The 22,401-nt window shown below is 42.9% G+C and overlaps 2 protein-coding genes across 17 annotated transcripts in view; one reads left to right on the forward strand and one right to left on the reverse strand.

Annotated features, from left to right (window-relative positions):
• Window positions 1–16,163, reverse strand: part of HSCB (HscB mitochondrial iron-sulfur cluster cochaperone) — a 29,717-nt gene extending 13,554 nt beyond the window's left edge. For 3 of the 9 annotated variants that reach the window (XR_009345875.1, XM_059139744.1, XM_059139741.1), the window contains exons 1-5: window positions 15,855–16,163; window positions 14,327–14,423; window positions 13,884–13,973; window positions 13,158–13,302; window positions 8,940–8,987 (exon numbers count right to left, since the gene is read on the reverse strand). Coding sequence is in view for 8 of the 9 variants with exons in the window: in XM_059139744.1 (XP_058995727.1) it covers window positions 8,940–8,987; window positions 13,158–13,302; window positions 13,884–13,973; window positions 14,327–14,423; window positions 15,855–16,090 (616 nt within the window). In the remaining variant the exon portion in view is untranslated. Of the gene's footprint in view, window positions 1–508; window positions 577–8,939; window positions 8,988–13,157; window positions 13,303–13,878; window positions 13,974–14,326; window positions 14,424–15,703; window positions 15,748–15,854 lie in introns of those variants that run through there. The other 6 variants (XM_059139742.1, XM_059139745.1, XM_059139748.1 and 3 more) reach the window with 6 other exon arrangements.
• A 140-nt stretch (window positions 16,164–16,303) lies between these two features.
• CHEK2 (checkpoint kinase 2) overlaps window positions 16,304–22,401 on the forward strand; it is a 51,189-nt gene continuing 45,091 nt past the window's right edge. For 3 of the 8 annotated variants that reach the window (XM_059139729.1, XM_059139728.1, XM_059139727.1), the window contains exons 1-2: window positions 18,047–18,099; window positions 18,926–19,253. In XM_059139729.1, coding sequence (XP_058995712.1) covers window positions 18,932–19,253 — 322 coding nt within the window. In that variant the 5' untranslated portion in view covers window positions 18,047–18,099; window positions 18,926–18,931. Of the gene's footprint in view, window positions 16,409–16,562; window positions 16,674–16,846; window positions 18,100–18,925; window positions 19,254–22,401 lie in introns of those variants that run through there. The other 5 variants (XM_059139731.1, XM_059139734.1, XM_059139732.1 and 2 more) reach the window with 5 other exon arrangements.

The following is a 22,401-nucleotide window of genomic DNA, read 5'->3' on the forward strand; positions in this document are numbered from 1 at the left end:
CTTCCTGCAACCCAGCAATTGCACGAGTGGGTATTTACCCCAAAGATACAAATGTAGTGATCTGAAGGGGCACCTGGACCCGAATGTTTATAGTAGCAATGTCCACAGTAGCCAAACTATGGAAAGAGCCCAGATGTCCATTGACAGATGAATGGATAAAGAAGATGTGGTGTGTGTATATATGTATACACACACACACACACACAGAGGAACATTATGTAGCCATCAAAAAAAATAATTTCGCCATTTGCAACAACATGGGTGGAACTGGAGGGTATTATTCTAAGCGAAATAAGTAAATCATAAAGACAATTATTGTATGATCTCACTGATATGCGGTATTTAATAAACAAGGCAGAGGACCATAGGGGAAGAAAGGAAAAAATGAAACAAAATGAAACCAGAGAGGAAGACAAACTATAAAAGACTCTTAATCTCAAGAAACAAACTGAGGGTTGCTGGAGCGGAAGGGGGTAAGAGGGATGGGGTGGGGGGGGGGAATGGACATTGGGGAGGGTATGTGCTATGGTGAGTGCTGTGAACTGTGTAAGACTGATGAATCACAGACCTGTACCCCTGAAAAAAATAATACATTATATGTTAATTACTTGAATTAAATTAGAAAAGTAAAAATTAAAAAAAAATTGTATCCTGTCTTAGAAATAAGTTCTTACATAAATTTAGTCTTCCTAAAACTTCCAGAAATTCAGGAATCAACTCAAATATTTTTCATTGTCACATAACTTGTATAAATCTTTGGTAAATAAGACTAGTTTGGCATTGTTGGTTTAATAAACTAGGTATGCTTCCAGAGTTGTTAACTTTAAATTATAATGCAAACATACATTTTATTTATTTATTATTTTAAAAGATTTTATTTATTTATTTGACAGAGAGATAGAGCCAGAGAGCACAAGACGGGGAATGCAGAGGGAGAGGGAGAAGCAGGCTTCCTGCTGAGGGCAGTCCATCACAGGACACTGGGATCACGACCTGAGTCTGAGGCAGACACTTAAATGAGCTACCCAGGTGTGCCTATAGCTTTTTTTTTTTTTTTAATGAACTTTATTTTTTAATTTTTAAAAAATATTTTATTATTATTATTTTTAAATATTTTATTTATTTATTTGACAGAGAGAGAGACCACAAGTAGGCAGAGAGGCAGGCAGAAAGAGAGAGGAAGAAGCAGGCTCCCCGCTGAGCAGAGAGTCTGATGCAGGGCTCGATCCCAGGACACTGGGATCATGACCTGAGCCGAAGGCAGAGGCTTTAACCCACTGAGCTACCCAGGCGCCCCTTTATTATTATTTTTTAAGTGATCTCTAAACCCAACGTGCAGCTTGAATTCACAGCTCTGAGATCAATACCCATACACTCCACTCACTGAGCCAGCCTCACCTCTTGAACTTTAATCTCAATAGTGTACTGACAAAACCAGAGTTTGTTTTTCTCGGTAAAATTAAAAGTTTTGGGATGTCTGGGTGGCTCAGTCAGTTAAGTATTTTCCTTCGGCTCAAATCATGATCCCATGATCCTGGGATCAAGTCCACATCAGGGTCCTAGCTCAGCAGGGAGCCTCTTCTTCTGCCTGCTGCTTCCCCTCTCCTGGGTGGCTCAGTGGGTTAAGCCTCTGCCTTTGGCTCAGGTCATGATCTCAAGGTCCTGGGATCGAGCCCCGCATCGGGCTCTCTGTTCAGCAGGGAGCCTGCTTCTTTCCCCCCACCCCCTACCTGCCTCTCTGCCTACTTGTGATCTATCAAATAAATAAATAAAAAGAAAATCTTTAAAAAAATGTTAAAAAAATACAAAGTTTTTTTGATTATTGGTCTAGTCTTAATAAAAGACTGAGAGATTTTTCTTTACCTTTTAATCTGCCTAGGTAGCATATATTGTGTCTTATCAGAATAATTTCCTGTGCTTCGAGTTGTCTTTATCATCATGTCCTTTGTTACTTAAGAGAACAAAGTCTTCTCACTATTCAGAGGTAAGGTTCTTTATTTTTCATTTGCCTTTGCCTTTGAATTTTTATCACCACTTTGGTTAAATGGATAACTAAGTATTGTTTTACAATGACCTGTGATCCTATGTAATTAAATATTTAAAGCATTTAACAATTTGGGCAACTTCCCAAAATTGAATTCTAAATAAAGTCTTCCTGACCTCAAACTAACTGAATTTTCTGAGAGGATTACTGGAAAACCTCAAAGGATTTGTTTTCTCACCTTCTAAAAGGAGAGATGTTAAATTAATTAGGTTTATTTGATTATTATTCCCATTACATGGGAACCACTGTCAAAGAAGAGATATTTAACCTTCTCTAGGTTATATTTGTATGGGCAGAATGTTACTATTTTAGAAATTTTATAAAGTTCCTAGAAATTTGTCAATAGTCTCACTATAATATCCCCAGGTATAATATTTAGTTATTATGTTAAAATGTTCTATGTCACAGAAGCAAGCAAATTTCCCTGTCGACTGTATTATTTTTATAACAAACTCAGATCTTTAACTGTGGTGGTTTTATAGATAGTTGTGGTTTTACACTGATGCTTTCCTAAAAGCTCCGGCAACCAGCTATAAGCCAGATGGTGTATTTAACAAAAGGATACGGTCTCAGAGACCCATGGAAAAGGACTGTACCAGGTACAGGCTTCTGATGGCATTGCTTCAATACCCTCGAGATCAAAACAATAAATTAAATTAGGATTTCCAAAACTCCAATGAAAAAGCCAATAGGTTCATGACTTAACAATCTAGTAAGTCGTGCTTTTTTTTTTTTTTTAAAGATTGAATTTATTCATTTGAGGTAGAGAGGTACAGAGTAAGATCTCATGAGCAGGGAGAGAGGCAAAAGGAGGGGGAGCAGACTCCCTGCTGGGCAGGGAGCAGAACTGGGGAGGGAGGGCTCTATCCCAGGATTGGGAGCTCAGGACCTAAGCTGAAGGCACTTAACCACTGAGCCACCCAGGTGCTCCAAGTTTTACTAAAAAAAAAAAAAAAAAAAAAAAAAAAAGGGGGCGCTTGGGTGCCTCAGTGGGTTAAAGCCTCTGCCTTCGGCTCAGGTCATGATCCCAGGGGCTCTCTGCTCAGCGGGGAGCCTGCTTCCCTTCCTCTCTGCCTGCCTCTCTGCCTACTTGTGATCTCTGTCTGTCAAGTAAATAAATAAAATCTTAAAAAAAAAAAAGTATACACACACACACGTGAGTTTTTATTTAAATTACAGTTAACATACAGTGTAATATTAGTTTTAGGTGTACAATTTAGTGATTCAACATTTCCACACATAACTCATGCTCATCACAGGCCCTCCTTAATATCCATCACCTGTTTAACCCATCTCCTTAGTTACTTCCCCTCTAGTAACCATCGGTTTGTTCTATATTGTGAGACTTTATTTCTTGGTTGCCTCTCTTTTTTTTCCCCCTATGATAGTTTTGTTTGTTTTAAAAGATTTATGTGTTTATTTTATTTTATTATTTTATTTTATTTTTTAAAGATTTTATTTATTTATTTGACAGACAGAGATCACAAGTAGGCAGAGAGGCAGGCAGAGAGAGAGAGGAGGAAGCAGACTCCCTGATGAGCAGAGAGCCCGATGCGGGGCTCGATCCCAGGATCCTGGGATCATGACCTGAGCCGAAGGCAGAAGCCTTAACCCACTGAGCCACCCAGGCGCCCCTATGTGTTTATTTTAGAGAGAGACTGAGAGAGAGAGCACAAGTGAGAGGGGCAGAGAGAGGGAGAGAAAATCCCAAGCCAACTCCACGCTGAGTGCCAAGCGCAAGGGGGCTCTATCTCATGACCCTGCAATTGTGATCTGAGCTGAAACCAAGAATTGTAAGCTTAACTGACTGCACCATTCAGGCACCCCCATTTGTTTTCTTTCTTTCTTTTTTAAAGAATTTTTATTTATTTGACAGAGAGAGAGACAGTGAGAGAGGAAACACAAGCAGGGGGAGTGGGAGAGAGAGAAGCAGGCTTCCTGCTGAGCAAGGAGCCCGGTGCGGGGATTGATCCCAGGACCCCAGGATCTGAGGACCTCGGACCCCATGACCTGAGCCGAAGGCAGATGCTTAATGACTGAGCCACGCAGGCGTCCCAAGTTTGTTTTGTTTCTTAAATGCAAACTGGTGCAGCCACTCTGGAAAACATCTGGAGGTTCCTCAAAAAGTTAAAAATAGAACTACCTTACAATTCAGCAATGGCACTACTAGGTATTTGCCCAAAGAATACAAAAATACTAATTTGAAGGAATACACGCACCCCGGTGTTTACAGCAGCATCATCTACATTAGCAAATTATGGAAAGAGCCGAAGTGTCCACTCTCTGATGAATGGATAGAGAAGATGTGGTTATATATATGTATACATACAATGGAATATTACTCAGCCATAAAAGAGAATGAAATCTTGCCACGTGCAATGATGTGGATGGAGCTGGAGTATAATGCTAAGTGAAATAAGTTAGAGAAAGACAAGTGCCGTATGACTTCACTCATAGGGAATTTAAGAAATATATTTTACTTGTGTAAACAAAATGAAAACATTTATCTTTTCTCCTTCCACGATTCCTCAAAAATACTCTGAAACTATTATTGAACATTCTTATTTTCATGGCAATGTAACTATTTGCATAGGCTCAGCAAGAAGCTGTCCTCTTTGTGATAGGACATAATTTAAAACATTGATTATATGACCAAGGCTTTGACTGGAATGTCACATTTGAAAATGATGTATAAAATCAGACAGAACAGACAATTTTAAGGAAATAAGGTTGACTTTATGGGGCCAAAGCTTACTAAGCCCTTTTGGAAAAAACCGGGTTGACACCTGGCTTATAGGGTTCTCAGCATTATAGGTAAATAAAGAAGGTCACTAACCTGCAGGCCCAGGAAATTTAGGATGTTTTTGGGGAACCTCAAGAATAGAGGAATTCACCCAAATCTGTAGGTATTACAGGTGACATCTGATGGCAAATTCTTCGTTTGACTTCCTAGCATTGAGATGCTTTTTTTTTTCCCTTAAAGATTTTATTTATTTATTTGACAGAGAGAGAGAGATCACAAGTAGGCACAGAGGCAGGCAGAGAGAGAGGGGAAAGCAGGCTCCCCGAAGAGAGCCCAATTCGGGGCTTGATCCCAGGACCCTGAGACCATGACCTGAGCCGAAGGCAGAGGCATAACCCACTAAGCCACCCAGGTGCCCCTTGTTTTTTTTTTTTTTTTTAAGTGGGCTCCCATGCCCAGTGCAAGGCTTGAACTCAGGACCGTGAGATCAAGACCTGAGCTGAAATAAAGAGTGAGATGCTTAACAGACTGAGCCACTCAGGCGCCCCTCATTGAGGGGCTTTTTAAGTTCAATCTGAGATTCCTTATGAAAACTTAAGGGTGCCTGGGTGGCACAGTCATTGGGCGGCTGCTTTCGGCTCAGGTCATGATCCCAGTGTCCTGTAATTGAGGCCCACATTGAGCTCCCTGTTCAGTGGGAAGCCTGCTTCTCCCTCTCCCGCTCCCCCTGCTTGTGTTCCCCTCTCTGTCAAATAAGTCAGTAAAATCTTAAAAAAAAAAAAAAAAGAAAAGAAAACTTAAAAAGGTCTGTATTGATTACTATTCTTGTTGCATTCATGTAAATAATTAGGCCAACTTTAATGCAACTAAAGGTATTTTGTTCACAAAACTATTCTTACCTTGATTACCTTTGATAGAAATTTTATGACAGTGGAAAAGTATACCACACCCAGAATCTAGTCTTGAGGTTTTATTATCTTCCTATAAACCAAGCTGGATCCTGCCATCTTAGACATTTTGTCAGCCTTCAGCAAATTCTTACTTCTCCTAGTTTCCTTTAGCATCTGGCTACAACTCTCCAAGTGCTGTTTCCCATTTTCCTCCTCTCCTGAGAAAGAACAGTATGATCACTGAGATCTAAAACCTAATCCTTTTTGGGACTCAGGTTCTCTTGTGGTCGCCCTTTCCTCTGGGATCTGAGAATACCTTGTAAGCTAAGCCCAGACAATTTGATATAAGCATCAAAGAACTCATCACTACAAATCACGTGCTGGCAACCTTTGTGCCTGGACTTGCTGCCACTTGGGCTACCCAAAAAGCCACCAGAACATCTGTGTGTCTTCCATGCTCTGCTCTCAAAAATAGCCATGGCTGTGACACTGACGTCTATGCCATCACTACCAACATTCAGACTATAAAACAAATCTATCAGATTGCCTCTGCTGTCCTCACACCACCATGTAAAGATGCTTAAGGGGTCAGTGTCTTCTCAAGTGACTGCCCAGTCTCTCAACTCAGAAACTGGGTTTATAGTCTGTTCCCACCATTAGCCTTTGTTTTCTTTTTGTTTCCATAGAGATGCTCCTCATTAAATGCCTGATTGCTCACGTCATCCACCAAATATCCTCTTCTACCAAGTCTCAACAGATGGTTCAGCTAGTCCTTAATAAACAAAGGGCAATCAAATGAGAAATGGACTTACATTGTTCGGAGAAAAGAAAAATGTCTCTTCTTCCCGTCTCTTACTGTTCGTTGCAGCTAACATCAGAAGGTAGGACTCCTGTCTCCCAGTGTCTGAGGGAGGGTAGAAGCCTAACTTCGATAAGCCCCAGTTAGCAAACCCAGATCGTACATGGACCAAATCCCACCACCTTCCCTTTTTCCCTTTTTTATAATTTTCCAATTCCCAGACTCTACCGAGATCATGCTCATCCCCCTCCCTACTCCTTCATTCTCCCTTTATTTTTTTAAGATTTTATTTATTTATTTGAGAGAGAAAGGGTGGGGGAGAAAGAGAGCATGAGCGGGGGGAGGGGCAGAGGAAGAGGGAGCAGCAGACTCCCTGATTCAGGGCTCAATCACAGAACCCTGGGATCATGACCTGACCTGAAGACAGAAACTTAACCAACTGGGCCATGCAGGTGCTCTTCATTCTTTCTTTAAAACGCCTAGTACCCTCTGTATAAATCAGGAATTCAGTTCACACCAGACCTTCCCTACTGCAATAGTTGTTACTGATTGAAATATATCCTTACCACTCTAAGTAGTATCTGGCTTTACCTTTACAGCCTGCAAGCATCTCTTCGAGTCCCTGCTGTTAATTCTTCAGGTATATTCTCAGAAGTGGAATTGTTAGCTCTTACAGTGATCCTGTTTTTAATTCCTTGAGGAAATACCATAGTGTTTCCCATAGTGGCTGCACTATTTTACATTCCCATCAATAGTACAGAAGGGTTTCAGCTTCTCCAGACCCACAGCAATACTTGTTATTTTCTGGGTTTTCTACTAGTAGCCACCCTAGTCGGTGTATGTTGTTGTAATTTTGATTTTCATTGGCCTAACGATTAGTAATGTTGCATATCTTTCCATGTTCTTATTGACCATTTGTGTATCTTCACTGCATGTTCTATTTCTTTTTTTTTTTTTAATTTTTAAAATTTATTTACTTGACAGAGATCACAAGTAGGAGAGAGGCAGGCAGAGAGAAAGGAGGAAGCAGGCTCCCCGCCGAGCAGACAGCCCGATGTGGGGCTTGATCCCAGGACCCTAGGATCATGACCTGAGCCAAAGGCAGAGGCTTTAAAGCACTGAGCCACCCAGGCGCCCCTGCATGTTCTATTTCTTAAGCTGGGTGGTGGCGACAAGGGTATTTCTTCTGTTTTTATTCCTTAAGTTCTACTTAAATATTATTTATTCTTCTTAAAATCTACAAAAAAAAAAAAAATCTACAAAAGTGCAGTAGGAGATGGGGGTAAACCCTGGTGGAACACGGAGTAGCCAATGGCTTGGGTTCGTGGATTTCAGGTAGTCATATCAGGCTGTTAATCTGTATTTCCCTGACATCTTTTTAGAGGCCCTCCCTCTGCCTGTGTGTCAGAACAGACTTCTACAGCCCATGCAAGCTGGACAGCACACTGTGTAACCCTGTCCCCTCAGTACTAGCTGACTGGACTCGAGTGGACATCTGGCTCAAGCTGGACCAAGCACATCCCCCCTCTTGGAATCTAGAGTTGGGTCCAGGGAACTCCAGTCAGATGGTCAAAGTCCTTGTACTTATTAGGTAATGGACCTAGGCGAACTAAGAAGTCACCCAGTGTGGGAGGCCACTTTGGAGCACTGTACACTAATGAGGAAGTGGATGGAACTGGTTTATAGTGAGAAGAGGATAGAATGAAACTTGAGAGGCATTGAGTCCCGGTCCACAGCTTGGTTCCAGACTGCTTTCTGGCTCCAAGGCTTTGTCCCAGAAGAGCTCTTATCCCACTGTATACTATAATCCTCACAGGGACTTTTTTTTTGGATTTGGGGAGCTAGTCCTAATTCCTTATAATAACGTCCTTTTTATCTGGGCTAGCCTGAGTGGCCTTTTGCTTCCTGCAGTCAAATGATCCTTTAGCCCAAGGGCCCATTACTCCTGTATTTGAGGGGTGGCACAAGTCTGGGATGGAGAAAAAGACTGTTCTTACTTCAAAATAGCCAGAAATAGACTGAATCTCTTCTAGCTGAAAGCCAGGAGCAATGGGGACCAGGAAGTTTGGGCACAGCTCTGCCATGGGCTTCTCCTTCTGGGCATTGCAGAGGAAAGGGGCGTGCAGGCTTTGCCAGATGTCAACTATGCAGCCTTGCCCTCAGGATCTGCTTGTGTTGGCTTCAGCCTACATCCCGTACCTTAACTTCTCCTACTTGCTAACGGGAGACAGAAGCACTTTCATCTCCTCTTCCACTGGCATATCATGGTTTTTGGCAAAACTTATTTCTCCAGCAAGGCTGTGAATCCTTGAAGGGAGAAATGTCCACTTGCCTATATTTTATAGCTCCCTACGTACTTATTATAGGATGAGTATATAACAGTTACTTATTCAATCGATGGTTACACCTCAGTGCTTACAGTTTCTTTCCATATTTAAGAAAGTCAAGAAATGAAGAAAGTACCTTGTTCAAAAGCTCTGCTCACATTGTCAGTCAGTTCTTTCTGTTTAGCTGAAAGAGAAAATCACTATCTTAATTTTTCTATTTATACAGACTTGAGATGTGAAGATAACACGTTTTTTTTTTATTTATTTATTTTTTTTTTTAAAAGATTTTATTTATTTATTTGACAGAGAGAAATCACAAGTAGTTGGAGAGGCAGGCAGAGAGAGAGAGAGGGAAGCAGGCTCCCTGCTGCGCAGAGAGCCCGATGCGGGACTCGATCCCAGGACCCTGAGATCATGACCTGAGCCGAAGGCAGCGGCTTAACCCACTGAGCCACCCAGGCGCCCCAGATAACACGTTTTTTTTTAAAAAAGATTTTATTTATTTCTTTGTCAGAGAGAAAGCACAAGCAGACAAAGAGGCAGGCAGAGGCAGAGAGAGAAGCAGGTTCCCTGCTGGACAAGGAGCCCAATGCAGGACTTGATCCCACGACCCCAGGATCATGACCTGAGACGAAGGCAGTGGCTTAACTGACTGAGCCACCCAGGCGTCCCTTGAAGATAACACTTTATAGCTGGTTTCAGCACAACACAATAGTGAGCTTAGATTCCAGGTGAGGCCTCATAAGCCCTGTGTCCACATGTCCCAAGACGGCAGCTGTGTTTTAATTTATTTGCTTTTATTTGAAAGAGAGAGAGGATGAATGCATGTGCCCAGGGGAGGAGCAGAGGGAGAGAGAGGGAATCTCAATTAGACTTCCTACTGAGTGCAAAGCCTGACTCCAGGCTCAGTCCCACAACCCTGAGATCATGACCTGAGCTGAAACCAAGAGTCATGTACTCAACAGACTGAGCCACCCAGGCTCCCCGGCAGCTTCTGTTTAGGGCAGTGTTGTTTTTCTACTCTGTAACGTCTGAGGGGCAATCACTAAGGCTTGTAAAATGGCTATACAATCATTAAAAAAAAAAAAAAAAAAAAAAAAAAGGATAAGGAAATGCTTTGATTATCTCCACCAAGCAGTATGAATTTTTTAGCTTATAGGTAGAAAATTAGCAAGCTGGGATTGCCTGTGGGCATCACAATGTTTCAAATAACCACTTGCAACTTACACAGCCTCCCAGGAAAATGAAACATTTAGATCCTATGGTGCCGTAAGAGAGAAGATGCCAGATAACGTAAAGGAGCAGCTACCTCCTGTTTCTGCTATATCTTCATTAGGAAATGAAGAATTTTACTGTAAGTGTGTTTTCCAGATATAAAAAGTATCCATCACTTCTAGGTTGCTTGCTTTCAAAGCACTTTCAAATACATTATAACTCCATTGTAGGCGGAGGTGTTGGGAGATGTTGGGAGACGGCCCTGCTCATATGGTTGGTTGAGTGGAGGAGCTGGGAGCAGGCCCTATCTATAGACTCCTAGACAGTGGTGAGAAACTAGCAACATAGTGTTGACAAAACACTGGATGAGGAGTCTAGAGGCTCAGAAGTTCTGCCCAGATCTAACCAGCTCTATGCCCTTGAATATTTGCTTACTTTAGGTCTTAGCACATGCCTATATGGGAGGAAACTTAGGAATTAATCTAAATGAAGGTCAGTGACCTGTCCAAAACCAGACATTCACTATAGGGCTAGAACAACCCCCACCAGTGACGGAGCACCTGCTATGGGTCAGGCACTATTTTATGTGCCTGAGTGCATGTTTTATTTGATTTAACTTAATCCTTGCAACAACCAGTACTAATGTTATCTCCATTTTACTGATGAGGAAACTGAGGCTCAGAGGGATGAAGTCGTTTGCTCAAGGTCACATGCAAAGTCAATGGCAGTGTTAACACTGCACTCGAGACCCCCTCACAGCAGATCATGTTCCTCTGTCTTCCACAGCTGTGCAGAGGATTTTTGACTGTGAAGCTTGAGGTCTTCATCCAACACCACCCAGCCTTAAGGCTGTTGATACATCCCTAATTGATAGACTAACCCCCAAACCCCCATTTTACTGATTTTAGCTTCCTTTTTCATTATTTACTCAGTTTATTTACTGAGCCCGTGTTATATACACCATGTACATGGGCTGAGCAGAAAGTCTCTGCTTCTATGGATTTTCAGTCTAAGGAGGGAGGGAGGTTAACATTGGTCAAATAATCTCATGTGAAACAGTAAGGTTATAACTGTGATTAGTCCTATAAGGGAGAGATACCCACTGCCAAAATGTTATCAATAAAGAGGTTCTCTGAGGAAGTGCTGACTGCCCCTAGATCGGGTAGAGGAAGAATTCACTAGAGGAAGGAGAGGATTTTAAGCAGAAGAACAGCATGTGCAATGGCCCTAGGGTAGAAAGGTGCTTAGAAGAGATGAAGAACTAGAAATGGCCTGTGTGGCTAGAGTGGACAGGCAAATGGGAGGAAGAGGAGTTCAGACTATACCGGGCCTTGTAAGCCATACTAAAGACTTTGGTCTTTAACCTGAGAGCAGTGAGAAGCCACTTAAAGTTTTAAAGCAACTTTAAAACTTAAAGGTTACCTAGCATAACCTAGGTAAAGATTAAAACCCAGGTAAAGATTAGATTTGGGTTTCAAAAGCTCTCATAAGTGACAGTGTAGGAATATATTCGAAGGAAGGTATAGCTAGACCAGTGTGGAGCTATTATAGCTATCCAGGTGAGAAAGAACAGCAGCTTGGAACAGGGTACTGGTGGTGCAGATAGACAGATTTAGGACACATTTAGAAGATCAGCATTTGGGGCGCCTGGGTGGCTCAGTGGGTTAAGCCGCTGCCTTCAGCTCGGGTCATGATCTCAGAGTCCTGGGATCGAGTCCCACATCGGGCTCTCTGCTCAGCAGGGTGCCTGCTTCCTCCTCTCTCTCTGCCTGCCTCTCTGCCTACTTGTGATCTCTCTCTGTCAAATAAATAAATAAAATCTTTAAAAAAAAAAAAAAATAAAAAATAGAAGATCAGCATTTAAGGATTTGGTGATGACTGCCTATGGGGGTAAGGGAGGACAAGTTTTTAAAAACACCCCCTCAGCGGCGCCTGGGTGGCTCAGTGGGTTAAGCATCTGCCTTCAGTTTGGGTCATAATCTCAGGGCCCTGGGATTGAGCCCCGCATCGGACTCTCTGCTCAGCAGGGAGCCTGCTTTCCTCCTCTCTCTCTGCCTACCTCTCTGCCTACTTGTGATCTCTTTCTCTGTGTCAAATAAATAAAATATTTAAAATCAACAAAAAAACCCCCACCTCCTCAGTGTGTTTTTTGGACTTGTGCAACTGGATGGTGTCATTCACTTAGAGAACATCAGCAGACGAATAGGTTGTGGTTGTTTTTGTTTTAGGAGGAGGGGAGAGGCTCATGAATTCCATTTTGGATTCACTGTGTTGGAATATATAAACTCCATGAAGACATGGACCATGTCTTTCTTGTTCACTATGTTTGCACAATGCTTGCTACACAGTGGGCATGCCAAATATTTGTGAAAGTACATATGTGCATACAATTGGAGCGAGAATGTGGAACTTTTTCTATGTGGCATGGTTAATTTTATGTGTCATCTTGGTTGGGCCCAGCTGTTCAGTCAAATGCTAGTCTAGATACAGCTGTGAAGGTATTTTGTAGATGTGATTGACATCTATAACCAGCTCACTTTAAGTAAAGATTAGCTTGGATAACGTGGGCACAGAAGCCTGCTTGAGTTTCCAGCCTACTGGTCTGCCTGACATATTTTAGACTTGTTAGCCCTCACAATTCTGTGAGCCAATTCCTTAAAATAGGTTTCTCTCTCTCTCTCTCTCTCTACATATATACATGTATACTATCGGTTCTGTTTCTCTGGAGAACCCTGACTGATATAGTGTGAAATAAAGCAGAAAACAAAGCAATATGCGATCAGAAGTCAGTTTTTCAATCTTTGCTCTGCAATGTGACCTTGAGCATTTCAATGAACTTCTAAGGCCTAATTATTCTTGTCAGGGACAATAATAACATCTAAATGATGTCATGGGTAGGAAGGAGGATTTTAATCTGCAAAATATTATGATGTTCTTGGTTTAAGGCTGCCTTCTGGAAGGTTAGAGATGCTGCAAGTCTAACCTCCAGACAAAACTGGTTTCAGTATCACCAAGAAAAAAAATACTCCCTGAATCATTATGATGACCTATATGTAGTCTTTATATTCATTTTTCATTTAACCTTGGACATGTACTCAAAACAGCAATAAAATGCATTCAGTAGTATTTTATCTTTTACCTCTGACAATAGATTCAATCTCTTTCATGGCAGCTTCACTTTGAGCTTCTGCAAGTTTTTCATTGATTTCCATTATTTCCATGAGGAACTGCCTGTCCATTTCATAATCTGTCCCTTCAGGAATCTCTACTCCATGGAGCTTTAGCTATTGGGACATAAAGCAGAGAAAAGTAAGGTTGATTGAAGAGACTGTGGCTAAAGTCATAAATCCTACTTACAGAATATAACAGAATATGATTCATTAAAAATCAAAACTTGAACTGTCTCAATAGTGAGAATGTAAAGGTAGGGTATGGGAAAGTTACCCTGAGACAGGAGTGCTGGGACAGGATTCCTTTCTGCTACCTGGAACTGTGTGACCCCGGGGAGTTGTTTCTCCACTTGGGAGACTGAATTAGGTATCTGTAAAGGCTCTATTAAATCCTAAAATTCTAAGGTGCTAAACTCTTCCCTTCCACACAAAAAATGCCAAAATTACTCTTTCCAGAACGCTATCACCATCCAATCCCTGAAATTTACAGAAAGTGGTACGAAAAAAAATGCACTTTGGCAAGTAAGATATACAAATACTCAGAAAAAACTATTCTCATTCAAGGCTAATTATCTTTGGGTCCCTAGACTAGCTCAGGTCGCAAGCACTCTTCCGCTGAATACAGGGCAGCAGTTGTCCCTCAGCCCAATGGATACCATGTAGTCACACATAGAAGGATTGGGAAATCACCTTACAAGGTATAGTCCCCTGCTCAGGGGAGCCAGAAGGGTCTTATAGGCATCATTCACCAGGGTTGAATGCTTCTCTGAGAAGTCCTTTTCAGTCTGTAAGTGGAGATGAAGATAATCTCATTACCATCCAAATTAGCCACATTACATTCCCAAACTCTTTAATAAAATATGGATGGGCAGACAACTAAGGAAATCTCCTAGGTAGAACTGGTGTGGGATGAGCTGTCTTCATTCTCAACCAGTGGGTTCTAATTCTTCTGGGAAGTCAGGTAAAAGTTGTGAGTGCAAGGCAGGTTCAGGGCCTAACTACTAGCCGGGGTCAGGCTGTCCCAGGGTGGAGCTGGTTGTTTAGCTCTGTCTCTCATAATCACATCACCACAAGGCCACTGCCACCTACCCTGTGTACACTAGTGTTTGGGTATGATTAGGGGTGGACAATAGGCTACCTGAGACCTCTGGCTGAAGAAATCAGGGTGGACAAGACGCTGTAGTTCCTGGTACCTAGTCTGAAGCTTTGCTGTGTCAACTCTGAAGGCACGGTTGCTGTAAGGAAATTGGGATATAAAATTCATGTACCAAATATTTATAGATTTGTGTACTATGGGTCTGGTTCCTCTTCTCACAGGGGTAAATGGAATAAACATGGAGAGAGAATTTCAAAAAGGTCTGTGAAGGAAAAGAAAACAGGGTCAGAGAAAATGGTAAATGTCATGGACAAAGAAATGACATTTGAGCTGAGACCTAAATAATGATGAAAAATAAACAAAGATCAGAGAAAAATAAAGATCAGAGAAAAAAAGTCATCAAGAGGCAGAGTGAACATGCAAAGTCTCTGAGGTGCGGACACGATTGGCACGTTTGCAGAACTTAAAGGATAGTGTCAGGGCAGCACATTATAAATGCGGAATGACTGGTAGGCACCAATCCCAGAGTTAAGGGGAAGGACCATTCCGGAATCCTACCCTGTATTTTGAAAGCCCAAGTCATCTTCGCCTCTCATTTTATTTTAACCCAGTTCCTTTCGCTTTCCATTCCCAGAGCCTTCCCTGTCTTAGCAGTTTAGCTCTGCTGAAATTTCAACACCTCTCCAAGCTCCTTGAGGTTCGGAGGAAAACCGGAAAAACAGCCACTTCTGACACTCTCCCTCCAGTTCTCATTTCTCCCTTAGACTCAGCCCACAGTATTAGGTTTTCCGGTGCTATTACACCCCACTCTGTTTTTCTTACTAGATTTATTTTATTATAAAAGGATGTAACTCAGGAACAACCACGTGGAAAACATGCACGGGTGAAAGGGCGGGAAGCTTCCAAGCCTTCTCCAGGCACACTACTCTTCCATCTCCACGTGTTCACAAACCTGGAAGCTCCTCAACTCCCTTATTTTGGACAGCACCTCAGTACGCCTTTCTTAAAAGTCTCAACCCAGCGGCGCCTGGGTGGCTGAGTGGGTTAAAGCCTCTGCTCAGGTCATGATCCAGGGTCCTGGGATCGAGCCCCGCATCGGGCTCTCTGCTCGGCGGGGAGTCTTCTTCCTCCTCTCTCTCTCTGCCTGCCTCTCTGCCTACTTGTGACCTCTGTCTCAACCCAACTTTAACCATTCTGATCCTATCCATCAACTCTATGCAGCCCCTCTAGCACACTTCCCTCAGGTCCCGCCCCTCAGCTTCCCCTCTCAGGGCCCAGCCCTCAGGTTTCCCTCCACTGAAGCCTCCCTCCTCCAATTTCCCCTAAATTCCTTCCCCACCCCTCCACTCCTCCCTCCCTTTTCGTCTCCATTCCTCAGAGGCCCTATCCTCAGGCTCACCCCTCAATTTCCTCACTCACCCGCCGCAATGGCACCCTACGTGCTCCCAGGCCCCGCCCCTACGGCTCCGCCCACCGACCTAACCGGTCCCGCCTTCTCCTTTGCAACCCCCAAATCGCCAGCCCGGCGTCTCTCTTGCCCCAGCGTGTTTCTCGAAACCGCCTCCCGTACCAGTCCAGGAGGCTGAAGTAATCTCGAGTGGGGTCAGGTGGCTGCAGCGCGCGGCACTGTGGACAGAAGAACCCGTCCCCACGCATGTGGCTCCCTGGGCCACCGCAGTTCCAACACTGGGGGGAACTGTTTCCCGCCAGAGACGCAGCACTGCAGCTTAGCGGTCTCCTTCCGAGGACCCCTGCCGGCCACAGGCCTCGCACCCGGAGCAAGGCGCCAGCTCTCCTGCCCCACATCTGGCCGCGGCCTATGTCGCCGCGGTCACCTGTTCGGGGGTTGGAGAGAGAGCGGCCGACCCGACTAGTGCTGCTCATTGGCTGAGGAACTGACGGGGCGGGATCCTGGATTCCGAGTGTCCCGCTCCTCATTTTAAACTACAATTCCCAGCAAGCATTGAGGTTACGTGTGGACGGCCACATCCGCCGCTGTTCATTGGTCCGGCATCGACGAAGGGTGTTCTGATTGGCTGAGGGTGGGGTTTGTATGTGCTTGGTTAGCGCCACGCTGCTGGCTGCAGCTGCTGTTGAGTGTTTGACCTCAGGTGGGCTCACGCGGTGAGTCATAGTGGGGAACTTCTCTTGGGTGTTTGGGGTTCGATTCCAGTCCCCAGGGTATTAATGCACGCTGAATCTCCAGAATTTTCTCTTTGTGTGTTTTTTGAGCTCGGTCGGGGGGAGGAGAGGAATGGGTGACTGTCTTCCATTGCAGATGAACTTCGAAGTGAAGTTCACTGCCCCTGTTACTTACAAGCTGAAACTGGCCCAGACGTGCAGCGTAAGAAAGGACGAAGTTGTGTTCTTCAAAACCAGAGGGAAGTTGGTTTGTAAAGAGTTATTTAAATCTTAGTAATTACCATATTTTAGATTCAATTTCGGAAAAAACGTATTAAGAACCCAATCTTAGCAGCTAGGCGCTGCAGGAGCTGGAGACACACTGACTTGTGTAGGAGGATGCCCAGCGAGTGTCCATAAGTAAGAGTGTGGGATGGGGTGGCGAGGAGAGGGTAGGAAGGCACCAGCCCATCTTGGGGCTCAGTTTCTGTATTTGAAAAAAAAAAAAAAAAAACTGTGTTGCACTTGTAAACCCCTTTCCGGCTGTCGGATTCTTTGGGACTGGAATTCTTTTCTCCCAATGATCAGGCATTACTGGGGGAGGAGACTTAATGTGTCATCTCATTTAATTATCAAGATCTACCCATTCAGTGAGGTGATCTACCTGAAGGTCATGCAAGGATTTGACTCAGGCATCCGACTCCAGACTTGTTTACCTCTAATATTTCCATATACTTCCTCCTCCTCCTCATAGCTGAGGCTTCTGTGGTTTCCGTCTGTCTACTGGACCCTTACCATAACCGGGGATAGCAGCCACTTCTTGACAGTCTTTTGTCAGTTCTCAGGGTGGAGAAGTCTTGCTCAAAAGCTGTAAGAGGTTGCAGCCTTGATTGAGGCAGTAGTATTAGAGCTTTAGGTCCTGGAGTGGCACATTTAGTTCTGGGATCACTTTCGTGGTGTGGTTTAAGAAAAAGTCATCAGTATCTTTGTATCTGGAAAGCTATCTGAGTATGGCTATCAGGAGAGAAGAGAGAATGCCCCCCCCCCTTTAATAAAAAAGGAATCACACTAGGGATTTAAACTTAGGGATTGACAGTTACTTACACTTGACTGTTATCAGAGTTTAAGTGTTCATCGAATTAACTCTAAAGTGAGGGTGGGAACCTGTTGTGGTCCGCTGTGATGAGCTTGTTTTCATAGGAATCTGTTGGGCTGAAAGGCCTTTTAGGATGAAAGGTGAGCACCGATCGTTACTCAGCATCACAAAAGGGTAGGTGGAGTTGTTTGTGGGAGACTTCTTTGTGTTACTGCTTCATTAATAGCCTGGCCCTCAGTTCGGAGTCAGGGAATCTAAAGTGAACAAACAGGATGTGGTCTTCACCGTCCTGGGGCAGGCTTGGGGGAGGAGGGGTATTTGTGACATTTAATGTAAATGGTCACCCCTGGCCTGGTGCAGTGAATTAGTTTATGTTTCTCTTTGGCTATCTTTTTTACCTGAAGCCATATGACCCTTCCTCTTCTTTATTGTTCCTAAACTTGAAATTTAAGTATAGTGTTGATTGTATCAATGAATACCTTTTAAGTTTCATTTCTAATTTTTATTTTTTTGAGATTTTATTTATGTATGTATTTGTTTGACAGAGAGAGAGCAAGCAGTGGGAGCAGCAGAGGGAGAGTGCTTGAGCCGAAGGCAGGTGCTTAACTGACCGAGCCACCCAAGTGCCCTTCATTTCTAATTTTTATTTTTATTTTACTCATGTATTTATTTGACAGAGAGAAGGAGGGCACAAGGAGGGGTAGAAGCAGCCAGAGAGAGAGGGAGAAGCAGACTTGCCACTGAATAGGGAGCCTGACATGGGGCTCAATCCGAGGACCCCAGGATCATGACCCAAGCTGAAGGCAGGCACTTAACTGACCAAGCCACCCAAGTACTCCACATTTCTAATTTTTAAAAATTAGATGAATGAAAGCTGTTATAAAGTCTTCCTTCCCACCCCCGACTTAGTTCATTTCTTTTAACTTATTTATAACCTTCAAATTATTTTTTGTCTTCTTTTCCCTGTGATTTGTGGCTGTCATACAAAAAACTGATCTAGTTTGAAATGATAGGATGAAAAGCTCAACCCAGAAGAGTTATAGATCAATCTAGTCTTAGAATTTTAACTTTTGCAGAACATGCTTGCTCTGGATTTTTTTTTTTCCTGACGTTAAATATGCCCATCCTTTATTTTTTTATTTTTATTTTTTAAAAGAGAGAGAGAGATTGCCCTTGTGTGGGTGTGGGGAGAGTGGAAGGGCAGGAGAGGGAGAGAGACAATCCCAAGCAGGCTCCATACCCAGTGCAGATCCTGGACGTTGCAGGGCTGGATCTCATGACCCTGAGATTATGACCCGAGCTGAAATAAAGTGTCTGAGGCTTAACTGATAAGAGCCACCCAAGTGCCCTTGCCCATTCTTCCCTCTTGAACTTTTAGTCTTGTTTCTTGAAACTTACCTTATTATTGGACACTTACTTTTGAGGTCGTGATGTCTCGAGAGACGGAAGGGAAGTGTCAGCAGTCCCACGGCAGTGGCACCTGTTCCCAGTCCCAAGGTGGCTTCTCTCAGTCTCAAGGCATCTCCTCCCAGACACATGGCGGCTCTTCACAGTCTCAAGGCACGTCCAGCTCCAGCAGCACGGCACCCACATCTAGCCAGTCCTCTCACTCCAGCTCAGGAACGCTGAGCTCTTTGGACACAGTGTCTACCCAAGAACTCTGTTCTATTCCTGAGGACCAAGAACCCGAGGAGCCTGTCCCCGCCCCTTGGGCTCGATTATGGGCCCTTCAGGATGGATTCCCCAATCTTGGTAAGACCTTTTGTTACATCATGTAAAATGTTAATTGTTCACAAAAATAGTTCGAGAAAGCTGTAGCAGAGAGCTCAAGGCACTTCTGGAATGATTCCGAAGTTTGAAGGTGATGAAAGATGGAACCAAGGAAGCAGTTTTGGGGGGAATTTACTTTTACCTGCTGTGGATCCCCCCCTCATTTATCTTTCAACAAATATTAACTGGGCATCTGTAATGTTGTCCATTGGAGCATCTGAAGAGTGCAGCAAGCCATTTCCCTAGCAAAATGCTGATTCATGCAAACTTGCAAACAGTAATGGACAAATCCACAGAAACCACCACTTAATCTCTGCTGTGGCAGCTTCAGAACATCCATTTTACAGTTTCAGAATAGAGAAGGCTGTTTGTTGACTGTTATTTATTAACTCAAAATAGCCAGCCTTTTAATTTAAATCTGCTCATCCTCTATCACATTTTCTGATTCCAGCAGTAAGATTTCACTCTAGGTATGTTTGAAATAGCATTTTGATATTAAAAAAGAATGACTAATATATTATTTGTACCTTATAACTCACTGTTTCATCTCCAACATTGATGACTTGAAAAAGAAACTGTAAAACATAGAGAATAATAGAGGAATGTTCATAGGTACGACTTCAAATTTAGAAGTAAGTACTTGAAGCTGTTTTCTTTTACTCATGTAAGCCATAGTTTTAAGATAGGCTCACGGCTCATATGGTGAATGGGAAACATATGGTGAGAAAGGGTGAAGTGGGCTGGATCACTATGAAAAGTGAGATTATAAAAATCTGAAAATTCTGGTAGGGGGAATAGCATAAAGTGACTGCTGCTCAATAAATAGGATTTATTATAATTATTAGTTATTGATGCACACCTGTTTTCTTTTAAATGTTTTATAGGTTTACCCCATTGATGCATTTTGAGTTGCTTTTTGTATATGGTATGAGGTGGAGGTCCAGATTCATTCTTTTCATGTGACTATCCCAGTTGTGTGAGAACTTTCTTGAAAAGACTCTTTTATTTATTTATTTTTAAAGGTTTTATTTATTTGAGAAAGAGAGCATGAGAGATAGCATGAGGGAAAGGCAGGAGCAGACACCCTGCTGAGCAGGGACCCTGATACAGGGCTCAGTCCCAGGACCCCTGGGACCATGACCTGTGTCGAAGGCAGACACTTAACCTACTGAGCCACCCAGGTGCCCCTTGAAGAGACTATTCTTTATGTGCTGAATGGTCTTGGCACCCTTGTCAAAATCATTTGGCCATAAATGTGAGGGTTTATTTCTGGACTTGCAGTTCCATTCTCTTGATCTATGTGTCTGTCCTTTTATGCAAGCACCACAAAATCTTGATTGCTGTAGCTTTGTAGTGAGTTTTGAAATCCAGAGTGTGAGTCCTGATTTGTTCTTTTTCTAGATTGTTTTGACTATTCTGGGTCCCTTGTCCATATGAATTTTAAGATGAGCTTGTCATTTCCTGCAAAGAAGGCAGCTTGGATTGTATTAGGGTTTACATTGAATCTATAGATCATTTGGGGGAGTATTGACTTTTTTTTTTTTTAAGATTTTATTTGTTTTTTATTCTAGAGAGAGTGAGCAAGGGCGGGGATGGGGAGGAGTAGAGGCAGAAGGACAAGCGGACTCTGCCCTGAGTACAGAGCTGGATGTGGGGCTGGATCCCATGACCCTGAGATCATGACCTGAGCTGAAACCAAGAGTACGATGCCCAACTGACTGAGACACTCAGACGCCCCTGAGTATTGACATCTTTTTTGTTTTTTTAAGATTTTATTCATTTATTTATTTTAAATATTTTATTTATTTATTTATATGACAGAGAGAGAGAGATCACAAGTAGACAGAGAGGCAGAGAGAGGGGGAACCAGGCTCACTGCTGAGCAGAGAGCCCGATGCGGGGCTTGATCCCAGGACCCTGAGATCATGACTTGAGCTGAAGGCAGCGGCTTAACCCACTGAGCCACCCAGGCACCCTGACATCTTAATAATACCAAGTCTTGGGGCACGTGGTTGGCTCAGTGAGTTAAGCCTCTGCCTTCAGCTCAGGTTGTGGTCTCAGGATCCTGGGATCGAGCCCCTCATCGGGCTCTCTGGTGGGAAACCTGCTTCCCCCTCTCTCTGCCTGCCTCTCTACTTGCCTGTGATCTCTCTCTCTCTCTGTCGAATACATAAATGTTAAAGAAAAATTAATTCTAAGTCTTCTGATGTGTGAACATGGGATGTCTTTCTGTTTATTTAGGTATTCTTTGATTTCTTTCAGTGGTGTTTTGTCATTTTCAGTATGTAAGTCTTGCATTTTAAAAAATGTGTTCCTGGGGCGCCCATGTGGCTCAGTGTGTTAAGCCTCTGCCTTCGGTCTGGGTCATGATCCCAAGATCCTGGGATAGAACCCCGCATTGGGCTCTCTGCTCAGCAGGGAACCTGCTTCTCTTTCTCTGCCTGCTTCTCTGCCTACTTCTGCCTACTTGTGATTTCTCTCTCTGTCAAATAAATAAATAAATAAATAAAATAATTAAAAAATGTATTCCTGGGGTGCCTGCCTGGCTCCATCAGTAGAGCTTGCGACTTGTTTTTGGGGTTGTAGGTTTGAGCCCTGCATTGGATGTAGCGATTACTTAAAATCTTAAAAAAAAAATGTACTCTTAAGTATTCTTTAAATGTTTACTTAGTATTTAAAGTTTTATTTATTTAAGTAGTCTCTGTATTCCACATGGGGCTTGAACTCAGGACCTCCTAATCAAGAGTTGCACTCTCTTCTGACTGAGCCAAACAGGCTCCCCATGTTTACTTATTTTTGTTGTGGGAATATCTATATAATGAAAAGTTTTGCCACTGTATATGGTTTACATTAAGTAAACCATTATGTTTAATGTCTTTAACTACATTTATAAAATGTCGTGCAACTATCACCATTATGTATTTATAAAATTTTTTCTCTGGTAATAGTCCTCTCCCTGCTCCCCCAAGCTTTATTTACATGTAATCAACATGAGACATTGTTTAAATTTAAGGTATACAGTATGTTAATTTGGTACAGTTATATATTGCAAAATGATTACTACCATTAGTATTAACTAATACTCTCCTCACATCGCATAATTACCATTTCTTTTTTGTGGTGAAAATAC

The sequence above is a fragment of the Mustela lutreola genome, chromosome 11, assembly GCF_030435805.1.
Source record: "Mustela lutreola isolate mMusLut2 chromosome 11, mMusLut2.pri, whole genome shotgun sequence".
In the NCBI taxonomy this organism is placed as follows: Eukaryota; Metazoa; Chordata; class Mammalia; order Carnivora; family Mustelidae; genus Mustela; species Mustela lutreola.